This window comes from Lipophrys pholis (assembly GCF_963383615.2).
Source record: "Lipophrys pholis genome assembly, chromosome: 9".
Lineage (NCBI taxonomy): Eukaryota > Metazoa > Chordata > Actinopteri > Blenniiformes > Blenniidae > Lipophrys > Lipophrys pholis.
Window position 1 is genome coordinate 2026445 of NC_137639.1, and position 27468 is coordinate 2053912.

The 27468-nt window shown below is 43.6% G+C and overlaps 1 protein-coding gene across 1 annotated transcript in view; it reads right to left on the reverse strand.

The window, feature by feature from the left end:
* The window catches only part of ascc3 (activating signal cointegrator 1 complex subunit 3), a 218626-nt gene that overhangs the window by 151794 nt on the left and 39364 nt on the right, over nt 1–27468 (reverse strand). Inside the window, exons 6-8 of the mRNA XM_080471968.1 lie at nt 16431–16632; nt 15743–15878; nt 13251–13376 (exon numbers count right to left, since the gene is read on the reverse strand). Coding sequence (XP_080328094.1) covers nt 13251–13376; nt 15743–15878; nt 16431–16632 — 464 coding nt within the window. The remainder of the gene's footprint in view (nt 1–13250; nt 13377–15742; nt 15879–16430; nt 16633–27468) is intronic.

The following is a 27468-nucleotide window of genomic DNA, read 5'->3' on the forward strand; positions in this document are numbered from 1 at the left end:
TATAGATATATATATATATATATATATAACTATATATATATATACTTTGTACATCCGCAGTCAACCTTTAAGCATCAGGGTTAAATAAAGTTTGTAATGAGAGCAGCTGTTAAGAGTCTGGGGCAGATCTACAATCTCAGAACTGCGCTGCTGTCTCCAGCAGGACTCAACATTTTCAATATGAGGATCCTCAGGCAATCAACGATCTCTGGCTTTACAGGGAAAATCTGAGCAAAAGTTTCTGTATAAAGAGATGGTTGGATTGAGTGAGTTAGTCACATAAAGCCATCGGTATCTTGATCATTCTGGTGTGTGTGTGTGTGTGTGTGTGTGTGTGTGTGTGTGTGTGTGTGTGTGTGTGTGTGTGTGTGTGTGTGTGTGTGTGTGTGTGTGTGTGTGTGTGTGTGTGTGTGTGTGTGTGTGTGTGTGTGTGTGTGTGTGTGTGTGTGTGTAAGCTACCCATAAGCCCATCTTGGTCCAATGCTGAGTGGGATAGAAACTGACAGGCTCATTAACACAGCGGATCCACAGCCTACGGCCATATGGGCAAACTGGGAGGACTGGGAATACCCCACCAATCCACCAGCCACTTAAAACACACTAATTGGTCCAAGATAGATTGCAGTAAATGATTCAACGGCTACAGTTTAACACCAGTGTTGTCCACATCTATTGGCATGCTCTGTATGTGGGCTGAGCTTTGAAACTGAGACTGACAGCCTGTGTGTAGATGGAAAGCATCCGCTGCGATATTTATTCATTTATTTATATTTTTGTGGGGTGTCTAGCAGTTTGTGTTATTACGTGTTTACTGTATGAATCACTATATGAGCTCCTAAACTAATTAAATTCCTCTGTGCATCGGTAATGGGAGGCTAAGAGATATAATTGTTGTCATTTTCATGCCATCCTTTTAATTACTTTCTGGTTCCATTTCATTCCATTTGAATTGACAGCCTGATCAACTTTTAATTGCCAGTTTTTGCAAACAGCTTATCAGCCTGTTCCAAGCCTGCATGCGGAGTGCTAAATGACCTGGCCAAACACACTCAGGAACACACAAACACACCGTAAATCCCAGGACCTATGGATCCATGTGCATGCACGTGCGCGGTGGCTCCCACCACCCTGCAACAGATGCACGGTGGAGTTTGACAGAGTGAGAGTCGGATGCAGCAAACAGGAGGCCCATTCATTTCCCTACAGAACAGCAGCAGCAGCAGCTTCAGCAGCAGAAGGAGGAGGAGGAGGATGAGGAGGAGTAGGGAGAGCCGGGAGGACGACGGAGATAGCAAGGAGTTAGGTAATCCATCACTTCATCCGTAAGCACCTGCTGAAGTAGCAGAGAGTCTTTGGAGGCCGAAAACGGGGGAGAAACAAGGCACAATCCACCTTACGTCTCACTCTCACCCACACTGCACAGCCAATTATTCACATTTCACAGGAAGTCAAAAGAAGTGCTGGGAAAGTTAACCCATGAATCAAATACCATGTAATGTTTGAATTTGTGCTGAAAAGAAGTTTGCTCTGTGGCGGCCAGGGCTCAGTAGAGAGCGCGGTCGTCGGCAGGTCGCAGGTTTGATTCCCCGTGACCAAGTGTCCTTGAGCAAGACACTGAAGCCCAAACTGCTCCCATGAGATGCCAAGCATGTGGATTGTTGCAGTGGTGACTTCGAGAGGCGGACCTGGGATCGGAAGCTTGTAGGTTCAATGCCCACAGTGGACAATTCGCTGAGCAAGACCCCCATCAGCTCCCCGGACCACCGTAATGTGGCTGCCCATCGATGGGTCAATGCGGGTAAAAGGAATTTCCTCAGGGGAATTAGTAAAGTATGATCAGTTGAGTTCAGTTTATGGAAGCGTTGTCAGTTTTTCTGACCGAGTTTCACTGGAATGCTACAATCTGGTTTTTTTTAAAGAAAGTAACGTCAATGTAAATGAGGAGTCCTGAAAACATGGAGGCAGCTGAAACTCAATGAACACTGTGTCCAAAATGTTTTGTCCAGTGTAGGTGAACCATCCTGTCCCTCACTGGTCAGCGTCAGAAACATTCGTCTGTTAGTGTTTATTCATGTTCAAGCAGTCGTCTTCACTCCCAGAGTGATCGTTTTAAAGCAACAGTGTGAAATGAAGAGATGGGATCTCACTAAACCAGAATGGTTTGTCTGAATGTACATCTAGAACGTGAAGCGCAGGCAGCATGTGGCCTGTGTCAACAACTCAACACAACACATAAGCTCTTATCCCGCCCAGTCGCCCAGTCTGAGAAGATAGCACAGCTCATCACCACAATGAGCTCACAGATCTTCAACTTACTAACTGAAGGTTTGAAGGCTTCAGGAAGGAAAAAGGACACGATTCATGGGATTACATGATACACAATGTGAACCTCCCAAATACCAACTTGACAGTAAATTGGGAAATTGTTTCTCCTTTTTTAAGATGAGTCCAGACGGACATCAGTCACCAAGAAGAGCCTGAGTCCAGTAAAGCCTCATTTAAACCCTATAAACAAAGGCTCTGCGTAGCCTTAAACCTGCTCTGCAGAGCCTCTGCTTCACCCAACGTGCAGCTCCAACAATTTCTAAATACTTAAACACAAGGGGAAGTACACAGACCAGCAGGGCTGTGATTGGTCCACTCTACTACGTCATGGGGCGTGTTAAGAAACTCCACATGATCCAGATGATGGTGGAGTAGATGTACAGTTTACTGAAGAGTTGCTGTTAAATTAAAGAGTGAACAACACACACAGCCCAGGTTCAGGGCAAAACATTCTAGTTTTGGCGCTCTGCACACCTCCGATAATCTGGACGATAACGCGGAGGAAGCTAGCTTGTAGCTCGCCGCTACAGTCTGCTGGTTTGAACAAAAAGTGAAAATTCACCGGCTCGCTGCCAATCTCTCTGACAAATTGCTCATTTTGATCGGAAAATAAAAATGTTTCATGCAATTTCAACCAATCCTTCTACACCCTGTAGTGCTGAAATACTCTGCAGCACATACAATCTCGAAGTACAACTAGACGCTACTAACTGCCCTGTGTGTATAGACGCAGCAGTATATAACCTTAACACTCCAAAAAATGAAAAGATCAACAGACCTGCAGAAAGTCTCCACCCCTGAGCCTGGTTCAGAAGGTTTCTTCCTGTTAAAGGCTAGTTCTTCCATTGCTTTTATGCTTTTATGCTGGTTCATGTGGAACTTTTGGGTTTTTCTCTGTAAACGTGCCGAGAAATGACTGTGCTGTATGTGGCGCTATACAAATAAAATAAAATTGAATTGAATTGAATCAAACCACCAACTCTGAAACCTGATGAACACATCTGGTTGGGAGGAATAAAATTAAGACAAAAGTCAGTAGTTCAAAATGACACGTTTTTAAGTCAGTGAAGGAGCTAAAATATTGAAGAAGGTGGTAATAGTACAGTTTTCTATGGAAAGCCTTGCTGGGAAACCTTGCTGAACACACAGAACGGATGAGAATGAAAGAATAGTGACATTGCAGCAGGTTTACACCGTCTGTGACATCAGACTTCAGAAAGTTTTGATATGTTGTGCATGATGAGCAGCCAAACATTAGAATCTCCTCCAAGGCCCTCAGTCAGAGTCTGTACATACTGAAGGATGAAAGCAGAACGTGACTTTCTCTGCACTTTAACAGCAAAGGCAGCTGACTGTCACACATCACTGTCTTTAACAACATCAAAATGCAACTGGTTCAAGAAGAAAAAAAGAACACCAGCAGCAGCACATGCAAACTCCATGACAGCAGAGAGACTCGAGCTGAACTTCATCCAAATCTTCTAATTAAGACTTTAATCAGAAACAGCTCATTAAATCTGCAGGCGACACTTTTGCCTCCCATGGCCTCGTAGTGCATCAGGAATAATGAGTATACAGTCAGAACGATGCCTCTCACCCTGAATATTTACCTCCATTTAAATAACAAGAAAAAGATTGTTGAGGGCTCAGGTGCACTGGTGATTATGAAAAGTTTCATTGTGAAGATTCAGAACATTAATAAGAAGTATGAAAGAACTGCAGCAAACCCGCCTTGTAGGAAGAAATGTTGTGGAGGAGCGGCTAAAACAAACAGCACCCACTAGTGGCCACCCAGGAAAACCACAATGTCTGTTTTCACAATGTTGCCAAGTAATCACTTTTCTGAAACGAAAATGAAAAACTTTGTGAGCCTAGATCATAAATGGCTTTGACTTTCTGAAATGAGTGACACAAAATATTGAACATTTTCAATATTACATTTTTTTGAGATGTACCTATATATATTAAGCCTGGCTGCTCCAATGTGGTGCCAATACTCATTTTCAATTCAGCAAACAAGGCAACATCTCGCAATATTTTTTTTTATATCATCACAACTGAATACTGAGAAATGAGTAGTTAAATCAGAAAAGACGCAATCATGGGGTAAGTTTCATTATCAATTAAAAGTGATACAAACATGTTTTTGGAATTAATTAGTGGCTTTTTGAATATTTGCAATTGTCCAGAAATCTTGGTAGATGATAGGAAAAGCAACGTTTATCAGTTCAAGCTGGTTTTGGTAGAAACACACTGATGTAAGTTAAATCGGGGTTCGGATAAAAGCCTTTTTTTCTCAGGAAAACTCAAACATTGAATTTTGGAGTGCCATAATAAAGCACAATTAAAATGCTATAATTGTTATTACGCCTTCTTTTTTCCATCAATTATTCAAAATGGATATGTAATAGTCCCAACCTTAATATATAACAAAATAAAAAAACAAACCAATGAAAATGCACAATTCCTCTCAACCAACAGGTATATTTTCATGTGGGTGCCATTTGAGTGTATTTTTATATAAAAACGTAAGATTTATTGAACTTTTAAATTGCATTAGGAAGCCTTGAAGACTGTCAGTTTGTGTTTAGTGAGTCCAAGCATGTGCGTGTATAGTGTGTGTGCAGTGAGGAGGGGGGAAGCACGTCAAACCTGGATTAGGAAATGCAATCAAGGTGGATTAATTATGGATGGAGGGCTGTTCACGTCTGCCTCATCTTTGCCGTCCTGTGCTCATGCACTGCTTTCTACAGAGCGAGAAAGAGGGAGGGGGCCAGCTGTCAACAGCCAGGAGAATCAAAGGCTGCTGAGAGAGCGAGAGTGGTGGAACAATCTGGAAACCAGGCCGGCTCACCTGTTGGCATCAGCTGGGAGTAAAGGACTTTCCCTGATTGGACACAGCAACCTTCCACTTTCAACGGAGGATGACTGATGTGCTATTCTCTACATTTATATTTTATCACTGCAAAATAAACACACTTTGGACTTCAACCACACAGAATAGCTTTAGGAAGTGGAGGAAGACAAGCTTCACAGCATGAACCTTCACCCAACTCGTGTTAGCAGCCGCACAACGTCAATCAGAGTTTCACACCAAGGCACAATGTGTTTAGGCTGTTCTACGGAGGGCTGCTATTGATTCAGATCAGGTTTTCTCAGGAAAGCATGGTTCTTCAAAACAAGGTGAGCTCAATACAGCCAAGTAACAGCAACCTGATGTTCTGAGCCCATTCACATACCGTCAAGCTCATCATTGAAGCTCAACACTAAAAATGTGTTCCGTATAAATCTTCCCAGCAGTTCAAAGTTTAAATTCCAGCTTCTGCAACTCCTCAAGGATTTTATACATCAGTGAATGAAGGAGAATGGAAAACTGAACGCCTCTGTGAGGGTGGTCAACATCTTTAAATTATAGTCACTTTCTTTACCTTTTCACAGAAAAAAAGAAAGGTTTTGACAGATCTTCGTAGCAGTGCCACTCAGAGGTATTCAAGGACAGTAAAGTTACGCTTGTTTGGAAAGCACTCAGAACCCAAGACACAATGATGGAAGTTAGGCTCAAAAACTGAACACAAAGAGACCTGACACCAACACAGGCGATGCCATCATCCACCTGCTACACTCAGCCCTGGCCCACCTGAACACTAGGAAGGGGAATTATATGCGAATGCTGTTAGTGGACTTCAGTTCAGCATTCAGCTCCATAAAAACCACCGGACTGGTCACTGAGCTGCAGGACATCGGACTCACCTGCTCCCTGTGCAGGGGGGTCTACAGCTTTCTGACCTGCAGACAACAGGGGATTCTGTGGGAAATCACCTGTCCCCCTCACGCATCCTGAACCCTGGTGCCTCCCAGGGCTGTGTGCTGAGCCCTCTGCTCTTCTCACTGTACACTTATGACTGTGTCTCCACACTCTAACACCAACAACAAGTCTGCTGACGACACAGCAGTAGAGAGTTTGATCTCCAACAACAACGAGAAGGAGAACCTGATGGAGATCAGCCACCTGGAGGACTGGAGCGGCAAAACAGCCTCCTCCTGAACGTCAGCAAGACCAAGGAGTTGATTGTGGATTACAGCAAGAAGCAGCAGAGGTTATAGGACCCACTGAGGATCAGGAAGACCGAGGTGGAGAGAGTGGAGCGCTTCAGGTACCCGGGTGTCAGCATCACACAGGACCCGACGTGGTCCTGTCACATCAACACCTGGTGAAGAAGCTCCACAGCGTGTGAGTGTTTTCAACGGGGCATTATCACCTGGAGGGGCAGCAGCACCCAGCAGGACTTCTTGGTCCTGAGGACGGGGGTCCGGCCGGCGGAGCACCATCAGAACCACCATTTGCAGAGCATTTGTAGTAAAAGTGACTGAACAATATTCCTTTAGATTTCATGTGTCCCCATGGCATTCATGGTGCACCTTTTGTCATTGAGAAGCAGATTTTGTGTATTTTCTATTCATGTTGTGGATTTCTCCTTTCTATTCTTTTCTAGTTGTTTTATTGTTTCAATATTCACTTAATTAGGCATGAATTGACTAATACAACTTTCTTTTGGTCACTAAAATATGTGTCAGGCCAAAACAGAGATGTTCTTCCTCCTCTGCTGTACCACCACTTCCCACAGCAGGACTGGAAGAGGAGCCATCAGCTGTTCATCAGACCAGTATTTGAGACATGGGACGCCCAAAGGGCCACAACTAAATCTATAGCCGCGGCCCCCCCACACTTTTTGTGCCGGGACGGAGCTTCGCGTGGTCCCACCGAAAAAGTCGCAGATGGTACAGAAAAAACCGTGACCACCGGCTACAATTTTCCGCTACACCTCCTTTGAGGTACCGAGCACCGAGGAAGGGTCTGTGAGGAGGAGCGGCAATGCAGCCGTCTGCTGATTGGTCGTGACGATCATCATCCTCTACTTGCCTGCAATATTTAAATATTTCATCTTCCATGAACCCTCCTGTTGCTGTTCACATACAGCTCTTTGCACACACTGGTTGTTTTGTTAACCAGATTTATTGAAACGTTGGCGCGCAACACAACATCGCGGTCTTTCTACAAGGTGCAGACGCTCCTCTCAGTAGCGGGGGGAGGAGAGTCAGCAGGAGCTGGACGCTGCTGTTCATAATGAGAACGTTTGCGCCGTGTCACCGAGAATGACTCAACGGCCGCAGAGTTGCGGCCGCTTCCGTGTTCTTCGCCCGACGTGTCCTCGTGTTGTTCACAACCCTGCGTCGAAGGAAATGGAACCAAGCCGCCTGGAAAATTTCACGCAATTACAACAGCTGTTGGTTTGGGGGCGCTGTCGCCCGAAACAAACACTGACCAGAGAGGAAGTGAAGAACAATTGCGGCTCATTGATTGGTCCGTACCGAAAGAGGAAGTCCAGCCACTTTAACCTGTGGTGGCGAGGCTAGTTAGCTTGTAGCTAATGAGTAGCCACAAACAACCGGGATAGATAGGTAGTAGAGGTGTAAATCACCAGCTTCATCAAGATACGATACGATTTCGATTCGATTTGATTCACAAGCCTGCGGTCGATATGATGTGATATCATGAGCCCATCTCACACAGTCATTTACATTTCTATCAGCCCTAAGATGTGTGGAACTGGGTCTGAAGGCTGTCAAACAAAACAGGTCGAGTTCAGCCCAAATGACTGTTTTTTGCATTTGTGTTGTGGCTTTTGTGTATCTGTTGCAACTTTTGCGACCGTGCTGTTGCAGAATTTGCGACTCTGTTACGGAAATTGCACTTGTGTTGCAGCTTTTGCATTGGTGAATTTGTATGTGTTAACTTTAACATTCATTGTGACTTTTCCATTTGTGTTGTACATTTTGCATTATGTGTTGTGGCTTCGGTCAGTTGAGGCCTTACCACTTGTGATGTGGTTCTACCAATCCTTGTTTTAGTGTTTGTTTTGTTCTCTTGCATTCATGTCGTAGGTTTAACGTTCATGCTGCTTTTCTATCTGTTGTGGGAATTTGCATTTGTGTTGAACTACTGGCATTCTGTCATGACTTATGTATTTCTTGTTGTAGCTTTTGTATTCATGTTGTGGATTCTATATTCATGTTGTGGATTTTACATCCATGCTGGGGCTTTTGCAATTTGGTTAAAAGCTCTGAAACATCCTGAGGGAGGGACGCAAGTAAAAGATAATTTGTGAAACAAAAACATAAAACAACTTTTGATGAATCATATGGTCTGTTTATAAAATCCTGTTGAAAAAGGGCCCATGTTTCTAGATCTTTGAGTGTCAAGCTGCAGATATTCAGCACAAAGTGGGAGGGAAGAGTCATTCATTATTTCTGCCTTTCAACCAGCCCACGCACGCTGTGGCTCTCCTGTAGCTGCTAAAGAGCAAAGCTTTCTATGTTCCTTAATCCCCCTCCCTCTGCAAACCCCTTCCCTGTGGAAATGTGTCATTTCTCGCACCGTGTTCGCAGCCTGAGTGGTTCCTATCAATTAGCATCACAGTTCAGACCCAGTGCAGTAGTGTGTTTGCTGTCAATGCCGCTGTCTATATTTGAGTTCTAGCGCCCGTTCAGCTGCGAGGAGCATGAAGTATATCAATGAGGAGAAGCAGCAGTTCCTTTTTCATCCATCAGTACTACCAAAGAGTTCCACTTGCTCTCACACGGCAACATATCTATTTAGATGAATTAAGGAGGCTTTTACCACCGTGGCAAGTGCAGGATGCCTGGACCCTGATTCATTAGTTAAAAAGCACCCTAATAAATTCCCCACTTTTAATGTTTCGCAGTGCTATTAAAGGCTCGTGCGGCCCTGTTTCCCTTGCAAGCTTTCAATAAATGACAATCGGCACTCAGTGTAAACGGAAGGGAGGGGAAGACGGGGGAGGACGGGGGAGTGTCAGACTTTTCAGGCTGCCTTTCAAAGCCCTCCTAATAGCACGTAAAGACTTATTAGGCATTGTGCGTTGGCGCTTTAGAGGAGCGAGGCACTTTGTTCCAGAGATGCCCAGGCTTAAGTTAATGAATAGAGCTGCTGCTCGACTGGGGCTAATTCACATCGCTCAGCAAGAAGAGGCTCCATATCAATCTATATCAGTTACACTGGAACTCTCAGAGATGAAGGGGAAGACTAGCAGTGGGCTGGGGAGAAACTCTGAAATGAGAGAAAGATGAGCCTTTCACAAAGTGAGAGAAGACAGAGATGGAGCGTCAGACAATTTACTCCAGCCTCCATTCATCTGGCTTGGTTCGTACGTCGTTGCAGGATTTGCAGAGGATCCAGTGATGTCTGCACATCTGATTGACAGCGCACACCGAGCTGACGGAGAACTTGATGCGGAAAAATAAACAACATCATGGTTTGTCTTTCTTCCAGGAAATGACTTTCTTCTTCCATTCCAATCAACCAGTAAGGTATAAATAAAGGTAAGAGGTCAAAATGCAGTGGAAATAGGTAAAGAAATGTCAAGCTTTTGCATTGAAGACAGTAAAAATAAGACGTTAGACTTGGTGGTTAAATTAATCAGTGGAACAATCTAAAACTATAGAGCTTAACCATGGAATTATGACAAGTCTATTGAGAGGATTTATTGAAGTTTGTGAAATTGCTCCGACTCCGTCTCTCGGGAAACGTGGGAAAACGCAACTTTTATGAAACACTTCTACTGCGAATGTGCACCGAACCGTCGTAAATATATCTTTTCCACATCCAGGAGATCTGCCTGCAGTGTGTTTTTTGTTCATAAACAGTTTATCTTCAACCAGAAAGTTTAGGACTTGAGACTGTGATTGCATAAAAAGCTTTTAACTACAGTCGTAGTGGGTCTCCGTGGACACGTGCTGGCGCCTAATGGAGGGATTAATGGTGAAATCCTGGCAGACACACCTGATGAGGATTGAACTTGACAGGCATTGAGAAGACCCCAGCACACACACGGACACACACGCACCTGAGCCCGCATTATAAAGTGTGAGAACAACAAGCGCAACAGTGCAGATGTGATTAAACCATCCGTTCATCAATTTGACATGGCGGCGACTGCATGCACGCGCACGCTCATCCACAGACACTTGATTACACACGCGCACACCCTGGGACCGGATCCTCTTTATTATGACGTCCATTAGCATGAGTGACAGGAAGGTTAAGAGAGGTGAGCAGTTACACTAGTGTCCTGAAGTGTGACAAAATGCTTTTGAGCTTTAGCGGGATAATACTTTAGTGCCTTCATAAACAAAAGGCCAAACTCTGAGAGGAAGGGTTGACCTTTTGCACTACTGTATCTTCACTCGTGATGCAGTAATGATGGATTACAAAGGCCACTTCAGCAGACAGGATGGGAGCAGAGCTTTTAAAAGACAATGATGTGTGCTGGAGTCCTCTTCTTCCTCTTCTTTCTACTCCCCAAGGGCTTCTGGAGCCTGCTGCCCTCTGATACAGTGGAAAACTGTATGTACCAGTATGAGTGTGGGTTTGTCAGTCAAGGTGTCAGTCAGACTGACGGGTCATTGTGTCTGCTGACAGCCGGCTGAGAGCTACAGCACTTCCATTAAGAGAGACCATCAGTCACTGGCCCTTCCAGCCACAGTGCTCGGCCTGTTCGCTCAGACGGAGGATAACAGGGAGTGCATATATCCCGGGGAATCAGCAAACTCTCCTGGCAGCTGAACAGACACGGCTTGTTGTTCATACAGAGGTACTTCAGACTGATGTACAGCTGCTATAGTAACGGCCCAGGTGGGAGTCCGCTCTTATTCTATCAAATCCAAGCACATTATTATTACACAGTGCAGTCACACACAACAAACCAGACACAGGAGAGGTGGAGCATTTAGTGCAACAATACAGATAATACAATTTTCACAACGTTAAGACAACACTTCCTGAATTAAAACCAGTTAACAACCCAAAAAACAAAACAAAAGTGTGAATAAATTGTCGAGCATTTTTAACATTGTCGTCATTTAAAATGCTCCGACAGGCTAACCTCCTTCACGCAGGAGGTTAGCCTTTTTGCATTTAGCATCCCTGCACCATCGTCCATTAACTTCCTGAAGACTTTAACCATTCAACTATATCAAGTAGAGCAGATCTCCTGAGGTCAATCTAACAATCTATGTCATTATTGTTTAAATTAGGATGTACCCGGTAGGTTGATTTCATGCTCTAAGGCAGGGGTGTCAAACCCAATTTCATCTTGAGTGGGCCGGACCAGTGAAATACCAGTGCTTGCAGCACTTTCAGATTTTTAAATGAAAAGTGCATTAAAAATTAAATGTATTATGATAATAATTATTATCAAATAATGCCATGACAACCTTTAAATTCAAACTTTTAAGTTTTTTTCTTTGTTGTGTTGCAGAGTATGCATACATAATGTAAATTACTGCAGAAACTGACAACAATCTCAACATAAAGCCAATTTTAATGAAGCAAAATCAAGTGAAATGTCCATAAAAATTCTCCTATAACTGTTGCATTCTGGTGTTTTTAAAGACTCCCCCCAACAGCATGGCTCTGAGGCTGGTTTCACAGCAACCTGGAAGCTACTTTCACGGCAGTATCACTGATATCTCAGCTCGGGTCTCAGTGGTGGGCCGTCAGGGCCTGCAAGGCTTCTCTGCAGGCCGAAGAAAAATATCTGAATCAGACTGATGTTGATTATATTTTGTCCATGAATACTTATGAAATAATTCCAAACTGTCTGTCTTCTTCCTCTCAGAGCTTCTCCCCCGGCTGCGCTGCTTCCAGACTGAACTTCCATATTAAAGCTTTTAACCAATCACAGTCCAGCCATCACCTGTTGCCGGGTAAAGAAATCTGCCTGAGGCCTTCAGATTCAGTTCTGTAGGCGTCTGCAGTGTTAAACAAGCGTTGGTCCCGCTGCTGCTTCAACCAATCAGATTTTGATATTGGCGACTCAGGACCTTCTGGAAGGCCTAGCGTGACGTCAGCATATTCAAGCCCTCTGATTGGATGGTGGGAGAGTTCACTCTCCAGCTAGCTGACTACATCTGTAGCAGCTGCATGAACAAAAATATAGTTGTGTTGATTTAATAGCGGTTTTGTGAACCTACAATGACTGAAGGAGAAGATCAAGACATTTGGTTGCAGATTTATTGTCAAAACCATTTTCAAGAGGGACTTTTCCAAGAGGTCTTTGAACGCATCGCAGCACTCCAAGAGCACCAGTGCAATTTATCTGTGCTCACTACAAACTCCATGGCAGGATTCAGGATTATATTATTTTCCATTATATTATTTTCCATTATATTATTTTCAAGACCACGAAAAGCTGACGTCCATCACCGTCCTCGACCCCGAGAAGCTTCAGGAATAGCAGCCACTTTTTTAACGCAGCTGCAGCAGAAGATGAGACGTGAACTTGGATTTATTTCCTCAGTAAAGGTATTTATTCTGGCTACATGAGTATCTATCTGTGATGAAAAGGTTTTTTATACTGCATTTCTGCATGATAACTTGGCTTTTGTAGCCATAAAAAGTTATTGAAGGGTGGATTGACTCAGACCAGCACTAGTGAAGGCCTGGCTCTGAAATGCACGGCCGCCACTGTGTCTCTGTGTTGTTTCATGTCACTGATCTTAAGAATTGTATTCATTTCTTTTTTTATTAAAGTTTTCTTTGAAATTCATACCATTTGCTTGGTGGTTTGGAGCCTCCTGGATGCTGGTTTTGGCCCACAGGCCTTAGGTTTGACCCACCTGGTTTAAGGAGTGGTAATGTGATCTGAGCTCAACTCAAAGCGTTTGGTGGTTGTGAAGCGTCCAACAAGCGGCACATCAAGTCACAGTGAATTTGGTGTGCGAGCAAAACCAAATCTTTGATGACATAATAATAAGGATGACAGTGTTGGACAAGTGAGGTTTTACCATCAAACAGCAGTAACATTTCAATGTATTGGCAAACAGAACGCCGCAGGCGGTCCTACCTCATCCAAGTCTGAGATGTAGACCGGCTTCTCTTCAAATCCGATGGGCATGGGTTCATTGGGCGGGATCTCCACCTCTTCATACATCTTACAGTTATCTCTGCGGATTCCCTCCGGGAGCATCAACTGGACGTCAAACAGAAAAACAGTTTTCTTACATTCTCAAGGACATCCACAGTCTCACACGCAGGACTTTAAAGATGGGCGAGGTCTGGAAGGCCTTTTTAATCTGAACATTCTCTGATCACTGGCAATTCTCTATTAAGTCTTTGTGAAAGTCAACTAATGACAAGGATTATTTGTCAGCTTTCTGGCTACACAGAGTGAAAGATTAATGTGACTCCAGGTTAGATGGCACTTTCAGTGCTGGTCACGGTTACTCAGATGAATTCTAGGAGCAGAATTTGTCTTTTAAAAGAGAAATGTAAATGAGCCATCCTGCTTTCACAGGCCCATTTCACCCGTTTAGGTATATTTAGCTGTTTTAGCTCCTTGAGCTTTTCAATTCACCTGTAGCATTTTTATCTGTTCAACTATATTAACATTTAAGCCCATCTAATTCAGATTTACACTTTTAGCCCTTTTCAGTCATTTCTACTGGTTTTAGAGTTTGCTTTAAAACCATTAACTTGTTTCTCTGCACATATCAAACATTCAGTAAAGCAGGTTCTCGGTGGAAGTAAATGACAGATACTCTCGATTTTTATCTGAGAATTTCCTTTATTTGGATTTAATCCCGGTTATCTTACCAAGAGGAGGCTTTGGAAAGGCAGCGTGAAGGAGATACAGATTTTACTGGATCAACTATTCGACCTTTCTTTTGTTTAAATGGCACATTTTCATCTGAAACTGTGAGACTGTTGTTACTGTAAAATACAATTTGGTGTGCAAATAAAATAAAATTTAAAGAAGTCTGTAAAGAGCCACTGACTTTTAAAACTCAGCTGAAACCAAACATTGCATACTCCCACAGCTTTCTGCCCACGGACTGATTTTAACTGGGTGTTTTGTGTTGTTGTTGTTTTTTTTAGCAAAACGTTTAGTTTTAAATACCATTCGTCTGACTGTGCATCACTTCTGCTGACAGCCATTTAAAAGCAATATAAGAGAGCAGGAACAGCCAGAGTCAGAAATTGAAGACCAAATCCTAACATGTCACGCTGCATACCAACAAGCTAACCAATCAGAAGACAGCAGCAAATAATGCATCACTGCATGTGACAGCTTTCAGTAGGAAAAAGGGAAAAGCTCCTTCTCTATTCCTCATGTGAGGGAACGTAGGGTGATGAGACCCCTTAATATTTTCTGCTGCATTTCCATCCCAGTCCTTTATTTTGACACATTCTCCTCGATGTAACGTGCAATAAAGAAGTCAGACAGATGTTATTGCAGTGCAATGATTCTCACTGCGCAGGTGAATCATACCAATGCACTTTTCAAATTATTGTTGGACGTCTGCAATACCACTAATATCTGTATAATAACTAATTAGGGATGTCCCGATCACACTTTTTTGGCCCCAATACCGATCCGATTTTTCAGAATTGAGTATCGGCTGATACCGATACTTTCCCGATCCGATACTTACATTGCTATGCTAAGATACTCAATAGACTATTTTTGGAGCAACTAAGATGTCTGAAGCTAAAAGCACTATTAGCAGAAGCTTTGTTTACCTAGAAATTATTGTAAAACTCACTTATTGAATCAAAATTCTTCTCTTTCTCTTTAGTTGTTGTTGTAAACTGAGGTACATCCACACAACGAAAAAACAATATTTTTCCTTCCTGGCCTGCTTCCAAAAAGCTCCCGTCCACACCTCACTATGAACACGGCTCAACACGAGGCTTCAGGGCATGTAGTACACATGCCAGGCCTTTAGGGGCGCTGTGACTCACCAAACACAATAAAACCGCAGAAGAAGACAGACCACATAGAAATTTAGAAGTAGCCTTCTGCACATAAACACATAAACCACTAATATAACTCTAGATTTATAGGTCTATGGCCCCGCTCCGCCTGCTTCTAGCTTCTGCAGCTCCACCCGAGCTTCTAGTCCCTGATTGTTGTGGTTATTAGGTGACGTAGTGGACCTCGTTTTTTTTTTTTTTTTTTTAGATCGGCGGGGTGATCGGCTGGATTTGCCGATTCCTGATCACTCACAAATCACTAATATCGGCCCTGATCCGATATCTACCGATCGGATCGGGACATCCCTAACTGTAATACTACCCTTTCCCACAAGATGGTGTAGAGAGTCACTCCAAGGTCCTGTGTACCCGACGTTTTGAGTGAAAATACACCATTTTTACATTTTTGTTTCAGAAAGGTTTTAGGTTGAGACAGTAACATTTTTTAGGGTTCCTTTTCAAAAAGTTGCGATTTCGGTGACTCCGAGCACCGCTGATGCGTCAACAGACCCCAAAACACAACAACATTTTTGTATTTTCACTTAAAAACGTTGCCGTGTAAACGGAGCCTCGGAGTCTCACCTTGGCTCCTCCGACAAACGCAGACGACTTGGTGGCCTCGGCGTAGCAGTCGTACACGTTGGGGTATCGGACACGTTCGTACACTCGGTCTCGGCACAGAACGGGTTCCCGTCGTGCGGTCAGCAGGGACTGCTCTCTGCAGGGACGCGCGAGAAACAGAAAACAATCGGTGCCACACACAACAGCAATAGGAGGAAAACATAACACCGCGTGGAGACAGACGCACACTGCAAACAACTCAGATTCTACATGAATTCTTTTCTTTGCCTGTATTTCTGCATGGAAGATAAATAATGGCACTGATGGATGATTCAAATGAAGAGGCAAAGATGTGAGGCATTATGTTGCTTCCTAAAGTGGCTTACCTCTCCACTAATCTTTTCCTTCACACTGCATTGGATTTGGCCATGCTAAGTTTTTAATTAAACAGATCGCTGCTCTTTTCCCCCCGTCCTCTGAAATTAAACTTTTAGCTGAATCTTCGACAAGAAAAGATGTGACAAGCTGCAGAGTCGTTCCTTTTTTCAGCCCCGAGCTACGGTAAAGCTTCAGCAGAGCAGTCATGAAAAATGCAGGAGTTTATTTTGTTGTGGATTCCTGAGAGCACAGGTGGAGACGGACAGCCGAGGGGAGAACAAAGACGAACGGGAAAAGGAGGACAGACACAAAGTTTGAAGAGATGACATACCGCTGGGCTCTCATCTCTCTGGGGTCGAAGGGCAGGGCGGCATCTGAGGAGTCGCCGTCATCTGCCCCTTTGCCTCTCTTCCTCTCTTTCTTCTCCTCCCTTCGGTACATCTTCATCATCTGCTTCTCCTGCTCCGACTGGATGGTCACCTGGCAGCCGAAGGCAGGTTTGGTCACTTCACCGCTGACTTTCCAGCTGACCTCTGAGGAGAAGCACAGGCTCGATCACACCGTGAAGAAAAGGTGACACCATCAAAGACTTGCCTGCACAAGATTGCATTATTTCCTTCCTTTGAATGGCGGTCCAGTACATCTCAACACTCCTGACAACAAAATACGCCAATACTACTTCAGACTGAAAGACAGTACAACGTTCAAAAAAGGTTGGTTATTTACCAAACAGGCCACAAAGGTAGACGTGTTTTTACAATGTAATGGAAAGTTGTGTCATAAACGCTGTTTTATGCTTATTATGCTCAGTGTGGCGCAACATGGTGAAGCCTGAAGCAGAAGACAAGAAGAAACTGAGGCCCAGTTTACGCGTCAACATTTCAAGTGAAAACGCATGGTTTTGTTTTTTTCTTTTCATCAAAGTGTGTTTATGCGGCAGCATTTTGAAAAAGATGTCTGTTTCCACAAAAACGAGAGAAACACAGAAAACGATGTAGTGAGCAGTCAGGCCACAAGTGGGTGCTGTTGTTTGTTTTTCTAATACCACACACATAATCAACCACACACACGTGCACAAAGAACAAAGAACATCGGGGTCTAAACATTAGCGATGGGAGCATGAGGACTTTCTATGGACACACCACCAAGTTGGATTGTTATTACGGTGACTGTCAAAATAAAACTCCCAAGTCCCAGGAGGATATGGACTGGCAGTCATGTCACCATGGAGGAAACTTTGTTGTTATTGTCCAGCTCCTGAGCATGTGCAGAAGAACTACTTACTACTACTGCTACTGGGGCGCATGACCAGCAGCAGTGTTTCACAAAAGTTGTGTTTTCAAGGTTCAAGATGACTTTATTGTGGAGCCTGTTTTGCAGATTGTGATTGCATTTAGCATGCCATAACAAACAAAAGATGCAATGTTTAAGTTGTGTTTTCAATGTCTGAGAGCACTTCTGTTGTGTGAATGGAAACCCACAATGGAACTAAAGGTTTAAGTTTTCACTTGAGCCTTGGCCTGAGGTTGCAGTTCAAATACACTCACCAACGATGGACAACAGAAAGTAGGACTAAAGTCCACTGGTCTGCGTTGTTTGGGTTTCTGCTGCTAGATTCAAATAGTCGGCTCGGAATTGTGTAAAAATGCCTCGACACCATGGATCCATGCTGCCTTGTATCACCTGGTCTACTTTATTGATCCCCTCAAGCAAATTACTTCTCTGCATGTAACTCATCCTATTCACAGTTAACCCCAACTATAGATAGCAGAAGTGGTGAGCAGCCATGGCCGGACACCCAGGGAACTGTGGGCTCAACGGTCTTGCTCAGGGATCCACAGTGGTGACCTGCAAACTTCTAATCCCAAGTCCATTACTTTAACTTTAGGCCACCCAGCACTGCCCCAATATCTTGAAAGATACAGCTGAGGAAAAACAACCATGAAATCAAAGGCAGCCCTGGTTAAAAGAAGACCTGGGCCACCAGGCGCTGAGCGAGGAGCCCCGTCCAGGGGGAGGAGGAGCTCAGTGTCATGAGGTCAAAACAAGTACGAGAGAGAAGAAAACTGTTAAGACATTTCCCTTAAAATCAATGGTGAAGCACATGGAAAGACAATGCAACGGTATGAAAACTGGTGTTAAAGCATTGTACCATCCTCTGATGACTGCTTCCTGCAAGATAAAACAGTGAGTAACAAAGCTAGAAACCAGGGGGGGTCAAACTCAATTTCCCCAGAGGTCACCGGAGGCAGAGTCTGGGTGAGGCTGGGCCGCATCACAGATTCCACAAAAAAGTTGTACAAAAAAATCCTCAAATGTCATTATTAAGAGTTTTAATGTTTTCTTCTGAACATGAATGGAGCATTGAATGAAGATCATGACCGGTTCTTCTGAACATGGGTTCTCTTGCCTAAACTTCTTCTCACATATCTGAGCCACATTTGTCTTGAGAGAAGAAGCAGCTGAGACCCTCAGGAGGTCTAGAACAGGAGTCGGCAACCCGCGGCTCTCTGGTCCCTCTGCTGCGGCTCCTTGAGCCTCGGTCCCACTGCAGTACATCCCTGAACGCGGTGGGCCGGACAGTACAGTACGGTACCGGTACGGTAAGGCAAAGCACACCCAGACCAACTGTGCTGCGCGGTCCAACAATAGTGAGTACGGTAAAATGTGGGAGGGGTTGTGAACTACGCAGGGATTTAACAATATTACGCAACAATAGTGGCGCGAAGAAGGTGGAGTTGCGGCCGCAGCTCACTGCAGCCAGATCTGGAGCTCTGCAGCGCCACATTTCAATATATCCAGTCAGCTAAACTACCAGTGTGTGCAAAGCGGCGTATATGACCAATACAGCATGAGAATGCTGATCGTCACTACCGATGCTTCATGCTGATGCTCACAGCCACAGAGGGCGGCGAATGCTCTCTTAACTCTGAATAATCGTGAATCACACAACAATTAAATGACATTGAAAGCCACATCACTCACACTCATGGTTTTAAACCCCCGATCTCCAGCATATAGCCACCGTTTTATTAATAGGGAGCGTCACGGAGCTGATCGCTGCAATGCATTATGGGAGTTTCTGTTCGCCGTGTTTTAGAAGTAATTATTGGGGTTATATTAGGTTTGTAGTGTTGGTGATGGCTGTGTTGTGATTATGTTGCTTAGTTCATGTAGTTAGTTAGTTCATCTAGTTTAGTTTATTAGTTATAAGTTGTTAACCGAGAGTGAAGAAGGTTTTGTGTGGGATGTTTTCCTGCCATGGTGTTCCTGTTGGTTTCAGTGTCAAAATAAAAGTATATGATGCTTACAGCTGGCTTAATGGTTGAGCTCAACTTCTTGAGTACTTCTTTTACATGTCTCGCTGCAAGTGGAGGAATCCCCTGTGCTTCAAGCTCCCAGGTCTGATTAATTTCACAACAGATATCACATATTGTCAAATTCTAGGCAGTTGCTGCAACCAGCAGCAGTCGCCTTTATTTTTGTGCTCGATCGTGACATTGGGAGGTTGTAGAAAGTACCGGGGTGGCTGGTTTAGGGCAACGGCGGAGGTCCACTCCCCTGGTGGGCCACACTAATATTATACTTTCATATCAAGGTGGGGGCCACAAAATATCATCCTGCGGGCTGCAATTGGCCCACGGGCCACAAGTTTGAGACCCTTGCTATGAACACCAAGTCAACAGCCTGCAGTCACCTGATCTCATCTGGGATGTGGCGGGCTGGGAAATTCCCATCATGGATATATAGCTGTCTCTATGTGACGCCGTCATGTCATTGTTGAAGTTATGACGTCCAAAATGAAAACAGACCTGAAAGCTTAAGAGAATTTAGCCTGCTGCAAGTGAGCTGGACCCAACATGGAGTCCTGTGTGTCTGCATGGATAGTTCCATGAAGAACTGAATGTTGTACAAAGCACAGTTGAGCTGCACAGATTTGAGTTACGTCTGTACAACATGTTGGTTTCTTGTTCTTGGGACACTCGTCTTTGAATGGACAAGAAGACAGCATATCATTGTGAAAACCTAGTAAAGGATGACTCACTATTGGACTTTATACATGCCTTGATTCAGGCTCTGCTAGTGACGATCACTATCATACTTTCTCTGTCTCAGTCAGCTGAACTGCGTCTGGGAGCAGACAGGTCGGCAGAAAGTCAGGATGAACTCCCACTGGGGGTCGACCAGCCACAGCCAGCTGGGACGAGACTCCGAGGTCGGCTCAGGACCCGATGCAGGAATTAAATCTCCTTGTGGGCCTCCGAGCTGCTAGGGATCCCCCGGGAGGAGCTGCAGGTCACTGCCGGGAGCAAAGACATGTGGTCCGAGGTGATTTCCTCCTTTTATCAAAAAATACGTGGGTGGGTGGGGGGATATCCTTTTTACATTTTCTCTTCTTTGCTGAGACAGACCAAAGACAAACCTAAGTTTAAACATTACCTCTAATTTCAATTGATCACAGAGGAAGGAGGCTTTATTATCATGAGTTGCAATGGTCCACGCTGCGACTGAACACCAATGAACAACCAGTAAAGTAGAAAAAGTCAAATGGACAACACTAACAATGAATGTCTGTGCAGCTGACTCTCTTCCATTTAAAAAAGCTTCTCAACTTAAGCTGACATTTGCTAACTAGACCATCATCTGGATCCAATGCAAAGACGTTTTCCACATAAAGCAGATACTGAGTGTGAACATGCGATGAAGGAGCAGCTGTGTTTCAAAACACAGCAAAATAATAAATGCTGAGTTGGCAAAGATTAATACTGTGCTGTACCCTCTATCAGGGATCGAACTGACGCGAGGTGAGAAGTTTGCTGCCACATTTGAATCTCTAACTGAAACCCAGATCTTTGAGAAAAGCAGACATTTTGCCACCTGACTCATCATGTCAGACATGCAGCATGTCAGTAATGAAATGCATCAGCCACAGAAGAAATACGGAAAAAAAAATCCACAAATTATCAGCAATGCCATCAGGTGCTGATTATCAGGTGATCTCACTGACGGCAAAATTCTACTGGCAAAATACCGGAAGTTCAACTTTACGTTAAAAGCAGGAGCTTCAAAATAACGTTTGTCTTATTCTTGCTCATGTGGATTTGTTGGGTTTTTCTCTGTAAAAAGCGCCTCGACATGTTGTATTGGTGCTTTATGAATGAAGCTGATTGAATTGAATAACAATCTGTCATGGATATTTGCTCATTTGGATTTCCATGTTTGAAAGGGAGTATGTAGAAGTGTAAACTTACGTCATCCAATCCCTTTGCATCTTTGTCATTAACTTCATTTTTAAGTCAAACAACTTTTTCCCAGTTTAAGATGATAAATGTCGATACACTAGCTGTGGTTACGTGGATCAACCTCATTCAATTTGCACCATATAAACACTTCATTCTGATTATATTTGCACATTGATATTTTGATCAGTGTGGAGGAGGTGGTGTCGTCCGAGTTTCGATCCAGGCGTGGTCTGTGTAAACAGTTCATCGGGTCGGAGTTTTGTGTGCATGTCTGTGACGTCAGCTCAGCTAACGTCGTGACATGAGCACGTCACAGACGTGTGGGAGGCGGGACATGCAGCGGCACAATCTGGCCACGTCGCACACAAAAGCGTCTCGTCTCTTCCTGGTTCTACTTCGACCAGGTGAAGGAAGCTTTGATGTTGCAGTTTCAAAAAGAATGAAAAAAAGAAGCACCACAAATAACTCTGGTGAATTCTGTGCACACGTCACAGACTGCAAACATCATAGATTGATCCACTAAAATTCATTGGGTCACATATAATCTGGCTCAATATTCTGATTAGTTTATTCAGTGTTCTAGTAAATTGGCCAATCAGATCCTCTAATCTGAAAACAGTGAGCATGTAAATGCAGCTGGTGAAACATCAACAGTAACAGCTCAGCCATCACGTCAATGCAACAGCAGAAAGAACCCCTCGTGGTCCAGACCGAACCCTGGACCTACCAGAGCTCAGCCTTTGTGTCTGAACTGAACTGACTTGGATATTTCTTTGGTCGCCACATAGAAGTGGTTCTGTAGTTTTACTCCACGGATGGTAACACAGAAACTTTTCCAGGTAGTGAGAACTTCATGAGTCCTTACAGAAACTGTCCCTGTAAATCGAGACCATTTTCTCTTTCATAGAAAAATTTCTGACTTGAATAGTTTTAAACAACAAATTTTACAGTTTTGTATCGTAGGAGTCGTGGATTGGTGTGTTCACGAAAGCCAACATTATTAATAATTCTTATTGCTCTTTGGTGCAGAATATAAAGTCTTTGTAATGAGCTTGTATAAGTGTTTCCCCATACCTCCGCGCAGTCAGTTCAATAAGGCAAAACCAGTCCATTGTAAAGAATGTAAAGGGATTTCTTCTCCAGCATGTCTTTGGCTTGAACCAGGATAGTTTGTTTTATAGGAGATTTCTAGAAAATGATGTTATCAATTATTATTCCTGAGGTTTGGTGTGATTCACCCGTTCTACACCCTCGACCTGGACCTTTACCTCAGCTTACATTTTTACAAAATTGTGATTTGTGTTTTACACAGATTCAATGATCATTTTATTCCATTTAGATCTCGACATTCTTTAATCCAATTGTCTGGTGGCCAAGCCAAATGTCCAAGGCCCCATTTACACTCCAACGTTTCCATTGTAAACTTTTGTGAAGCGTGAGTAATCCAGGCCTGTTTTGTTGCATCATCACTATTCACTCCAACACAAAAAGTGTGAATTAGAGACACTCAAAATTACACAAGGCTTTCCATTGATCTAACCTTTATTTTTTTTTCTCCCAAAGAGCAGATCAATGAATTCACCTTTAAAATGTGTTGACTTTTTCTTCAGACAGCAAATAAGTGGACTCCCAAAGAGGGTCGGAGGAAGTTCACGCCACACCAATATTCTGAAAAAGGTCAATTGGAAAAAGTGGACACTCATCATAAGCACTGAGCCAATGTAAAAGAAGTTTATCTATCTGTATCCTCCCAAAGTCTGATACCATTACCCCGAAGGAGTATTTATCCCAGGCAGAAGGACCAAACTTTTCATTTGTACTTCCCACCAAGCAGCCTGTCAAAACCTGATTCCCATCTCATCCCGACATCCCGCTGATGTGGCTGCAGGTGCATGCGGCACTGCGAGGGTTAACACTCCCCGCAGCAGTCTGCCTGTTAGAGACACAACAGCTCAATAAAAGGCAGGATTGCTCTTGAAAACAGATGAGATCTGATGATTGCACCACGGCCCGGGCTGATTGACTGAATGATTTCTCCTTTATCTCGTCCAGCGGCTCGACCAGCAGCGAAGCCTCCCTCTCGTCCTAACAGCTCGCCTCCCTTCCTGTCACTCTCACCCCCCTTCCCATTACCTCCCCTAACTCCCAACCCCTTTAACTCTGTCACCCTCTATGCACCGACTCCTCTGTCTAAACCATTCCCCATCCTTTATTTTCCCTCTCTCTCCGGGAGCGATTGTGCCTTGTTATGTGTCTCTAGTGGTGATTGCCTCCAAATCTCCAGGAATCTCATTTCCACAAGCGATCATGGTGCTATAATTGCGGCGAGGAGCACAGCCCAGATAGATCATGTTTGTTTACAAGTTGGTTTCAAGGTGTTTTCACACATCTGAAACTGTTATATAGATGGTGGCCGTCAGACTTGGAGAACAGCTGTGTTAGCGTCGACATACAGAAGGTTATTCAAAGACTCGGGGCCTTTGAACACAGCGTGCACATGACAAAAACAAAAACTAAAATATTCTGCATGCAGACTATTTATACTGGCAGCGGTGGATTTCTTTTAACCAGCTGCTGATGAAACCTATCGACTGGCAACAGCCAACGGTAAAAGATCTTTACAACATTCATGAGGTATTTGTGTTCATTGTGAAAAGCTAAAGCTCTATCAGGGCCAAACATATTTTCAAATTAAGAGACAGTTCTTGGGAAGCATAAACTCAAACAATTAACATTAATCATAAAAAACTAAAATATAGTTGTATGTCAAGTTAAGAGACAAAAAACAAGATCAAAACAATGGAATTAAGGTGAAACGTTAATAATAGACAACATTTTTCAGATAAATGGAACAAGAGGGAAAACTATATTTAGCTTTGGGAATAGATGTATAGTTTATGTAACATAAAGTGTGTTTGTGCTGTAGGCTCCATAAAAACCCTTCAACACCAGTTGTAGGCAACCAGTCCTGAAAACAAGGCGGCACTGCATTAGATAAAGTTAGGAATACTACTTTTTAAAGAATAAGTACTAACTGCCAGCTACTTGATGATACCAGTGCCTATTAAATGTCATTAAAGAACTGAGGACACCAAAAGCAGGTCTCAGCTGATTGTCTTGGATATTTTCCAGATAATTAAATAAAATAGTATTTCTCAAATAATACTGCTCTGTTAGGGAAAAATCGCGATTTCGCATGCGTCACATTTGGTCCCGCAGGACGTAACGTGTGTGTGTGTGTGTGTGTGTGTGTGTGTGTGTGTGGTGGTGGGGGGGGGGGGGTGTTGGACTTTAAATTAAGTGTACAGTAATGAGTAATAACTCACCATGAGCAATTGTAAAATAACAAATCATATTGGTTATCACCATTGAATGGTTATCCAGTTGAGAAGATAATAAATGCAGGGTTCAGCTCTTAACTAAAGGTAATTCTGGAAGTCCGACATGAAGCCAGATGTCAGGAAGAACTAATCCATGCATGAGCCTAACTTTAGGTCTTACATTGTCCCACTCATACCAGAGGTCAACAGATCACTGAAATCTTCTCCTTTCTCTCTGCTGCATCAATGGCTCCCTCTTCTCTTCATGCTCTAGTCTTTCTAGTCTCTTCATGCTCTAGTCTTTCTCGTCTCCTCATCTTCATGTTCTAGTCTTTCTAGTCTCCTCTTCATGCTCTAGTCTTTCTCGTCTCCTCTCCTCTTCATGTTCTAGTCTTTCTAGTCTCCTCTTCATGCTCTAGTCTTTCTCGTCTCCTCTCATCTTCATGTTCTAGTCTTTCTAGTCTCCTCTTCATGCTCTAGTCTTTCTCGTCTCCTCTCCTCTTCATGCTCTAGTCTTTCTAGTCTCCTCTTCATGCTCTAGTCTTTCTCATCTCCTCTCCTCTTCATGTTCTAGTCTTCTCTTCATGCTCTAGTCTTTCTCGTCTCCTCTCATCTTCATGTTCTAGTCTTTCTAGTCTCCTCTTCATGCTCTCGTCTTTCTCGTCTACTCTTCTCTTCATGCTCTAGTCTTTCTCGTCTCCTCTCCTCTTCATGTTCTAGTCTTTCTAGTCTCCTCTTCATGCTCTAGTCTTTCTCGTCTCCTCTCCTCTTCATGCTCTAGTCTTTCTAGTCTCCTCTTCATGCTCTAGTCTTTCTCGTCTCCTCTCATCTTCATGTTCTAGTCTTTCTAGTCTCCTCTTCATGCTCTCGTCTTTCTCGTCTACTCTTCTCTTCATGCTCTAGTCTTTCTCGTCTCCTCTCCTCTTCATGTTCTAGTCTTTCTAGTCTCCTCTTCATGCTCTAGTCTTTCTCGTCTCCTCTCCTCTTCATGCTCTAGTCTTTCTAGTCTCCTCTTCATGCTCTCGTCTTTCTCGTCTACTCTTCTCTTCATGCTCTAGTCTTTCTCGTCTTCTCTTCATGCTCTAGTCTTTCTCGTCTCCTCTCCTCTTCATGTTCTAGTCTTTCTAGTCTCCTCTTCTCTCCATACTCTAGTCTTTCCTTGTCTTGCCTCTCTGCTTCATGTGTTTCCAACTATTAACTCAGTGGTTAAAGTAACAACGTATGTGTGAGCCTGAACAGGAGTGCAGGATTGATATTAACACAAAGTGAGAACATTATCTCGACATGTGAAGATCGTGGCCGTTATTTTCTTCCTGATTCGTGATCCGTATTCTGGTTAGTTGAGAGAACAAAAAACGTTCTCTGAACTAAATACACTGCTGTGATTCTCCGTGCTGTTTTCCTCTGTTCTCTCTCTCCTCTTCTTCATCTCCTTCCACTTCAAGGCCGTGGCAATGGTTTTTCGGGGGGAGGGGGCCTTTGCTCGGGCCTTGAAATTGATAACAGCTCTGTTAAAGTCAAACTGCTCAAGCTCTGAAATGAGCGTCAGATCTTACTTCCACCATCACCGGCACTGTTCTGAGACTCTGCTTCTCCAGAATTTCCCCCAAAAGTGATATTTCTGTCTTCCTGAGCTCGTCTCACTATTGCAGCCATCATGTTCTGCTTTATGTGGTCCGGTCTGGACTGCAGGAGCTGACAGCCCTCAGTGACGCGTGCCGACCTGCTGCGCTCTCTCTCCTCTCGCTCGCCCGTCTGCCACCCCATCACAGAAGCCGTGTTTAAAACTACTTTTTTCTGGGAAAAAGAAAAAAATCTAAGCACACCCACAGGTGTTGTCAGATCCGCCACTAAATGTGGAGTTCCAGACGGTTTTATACAGCACTTACAGGGTGAACTCCCGGGGAGGGCTTTTCTGCCACGGCAGACGATCTGAAAACACACACACCTACACACCTACACACCTACACACAGCCATGTGCAGGTGTGTGTGTGCAGACTATCTGCACACACACACCTGCACATGGCTGTGTGTAGGTGTGTGTGTGCAGGTGTGTGTGTGCAGACTATCTGCACACACACACCTGCACATGGCTGTGTGTAGGTGTGTGTGTGTGCAGACTACCTGCACAAACACACCTGCACCCAACCATGTGCAGAAAATTCTCACACTAAGAAAGACAGATTTACAGGAAGCAACAAAAGTATGCGCGATCCCCACATTCCCGCAGTGAAATCCAGGCCCTGGAGATCATTTGGGATCCATGTTGAAATGTCTTGAAGAATGTTAACTGACCATGATAAAAAACTAATTATTCACAAAGCTATTGTCACACGACAAAAATTCTGATGCGATCATAAAGCAAGGGGCCAATATATCTATAGAACATGTAATGCTGGCACAGGGAGAAGGTTTAGTATTTCTGTACGTGGAGTGAAACTATGGAACAGAGAGTGTGGACCTCAAGAGAGGTCCAAACATGAAACTGTTCAAAAAAAGACATAAAGAGATGATTTTTTTAAAATATGAAGGACTGTGGGCAATGGTGCCTCCATGCTGTATATTTCTCCATGGGGGTATATGTGTGAATACATTTCTATGGAGATAAATTGGATATATCTATACTTCAAGTAATTTATGTATGTATAATTGGATATGATCAAACATATTAAAAAAAAATGTATTGATACCTTTTCATCAGAAAATTTGTCTTATTAGAATAGTTATAACATGTTGAAATGAATTGAATATTAAATAAGTGGAAGCTCAAGAAAATTATATATTAATTATGGAGAAGGGGCGGGA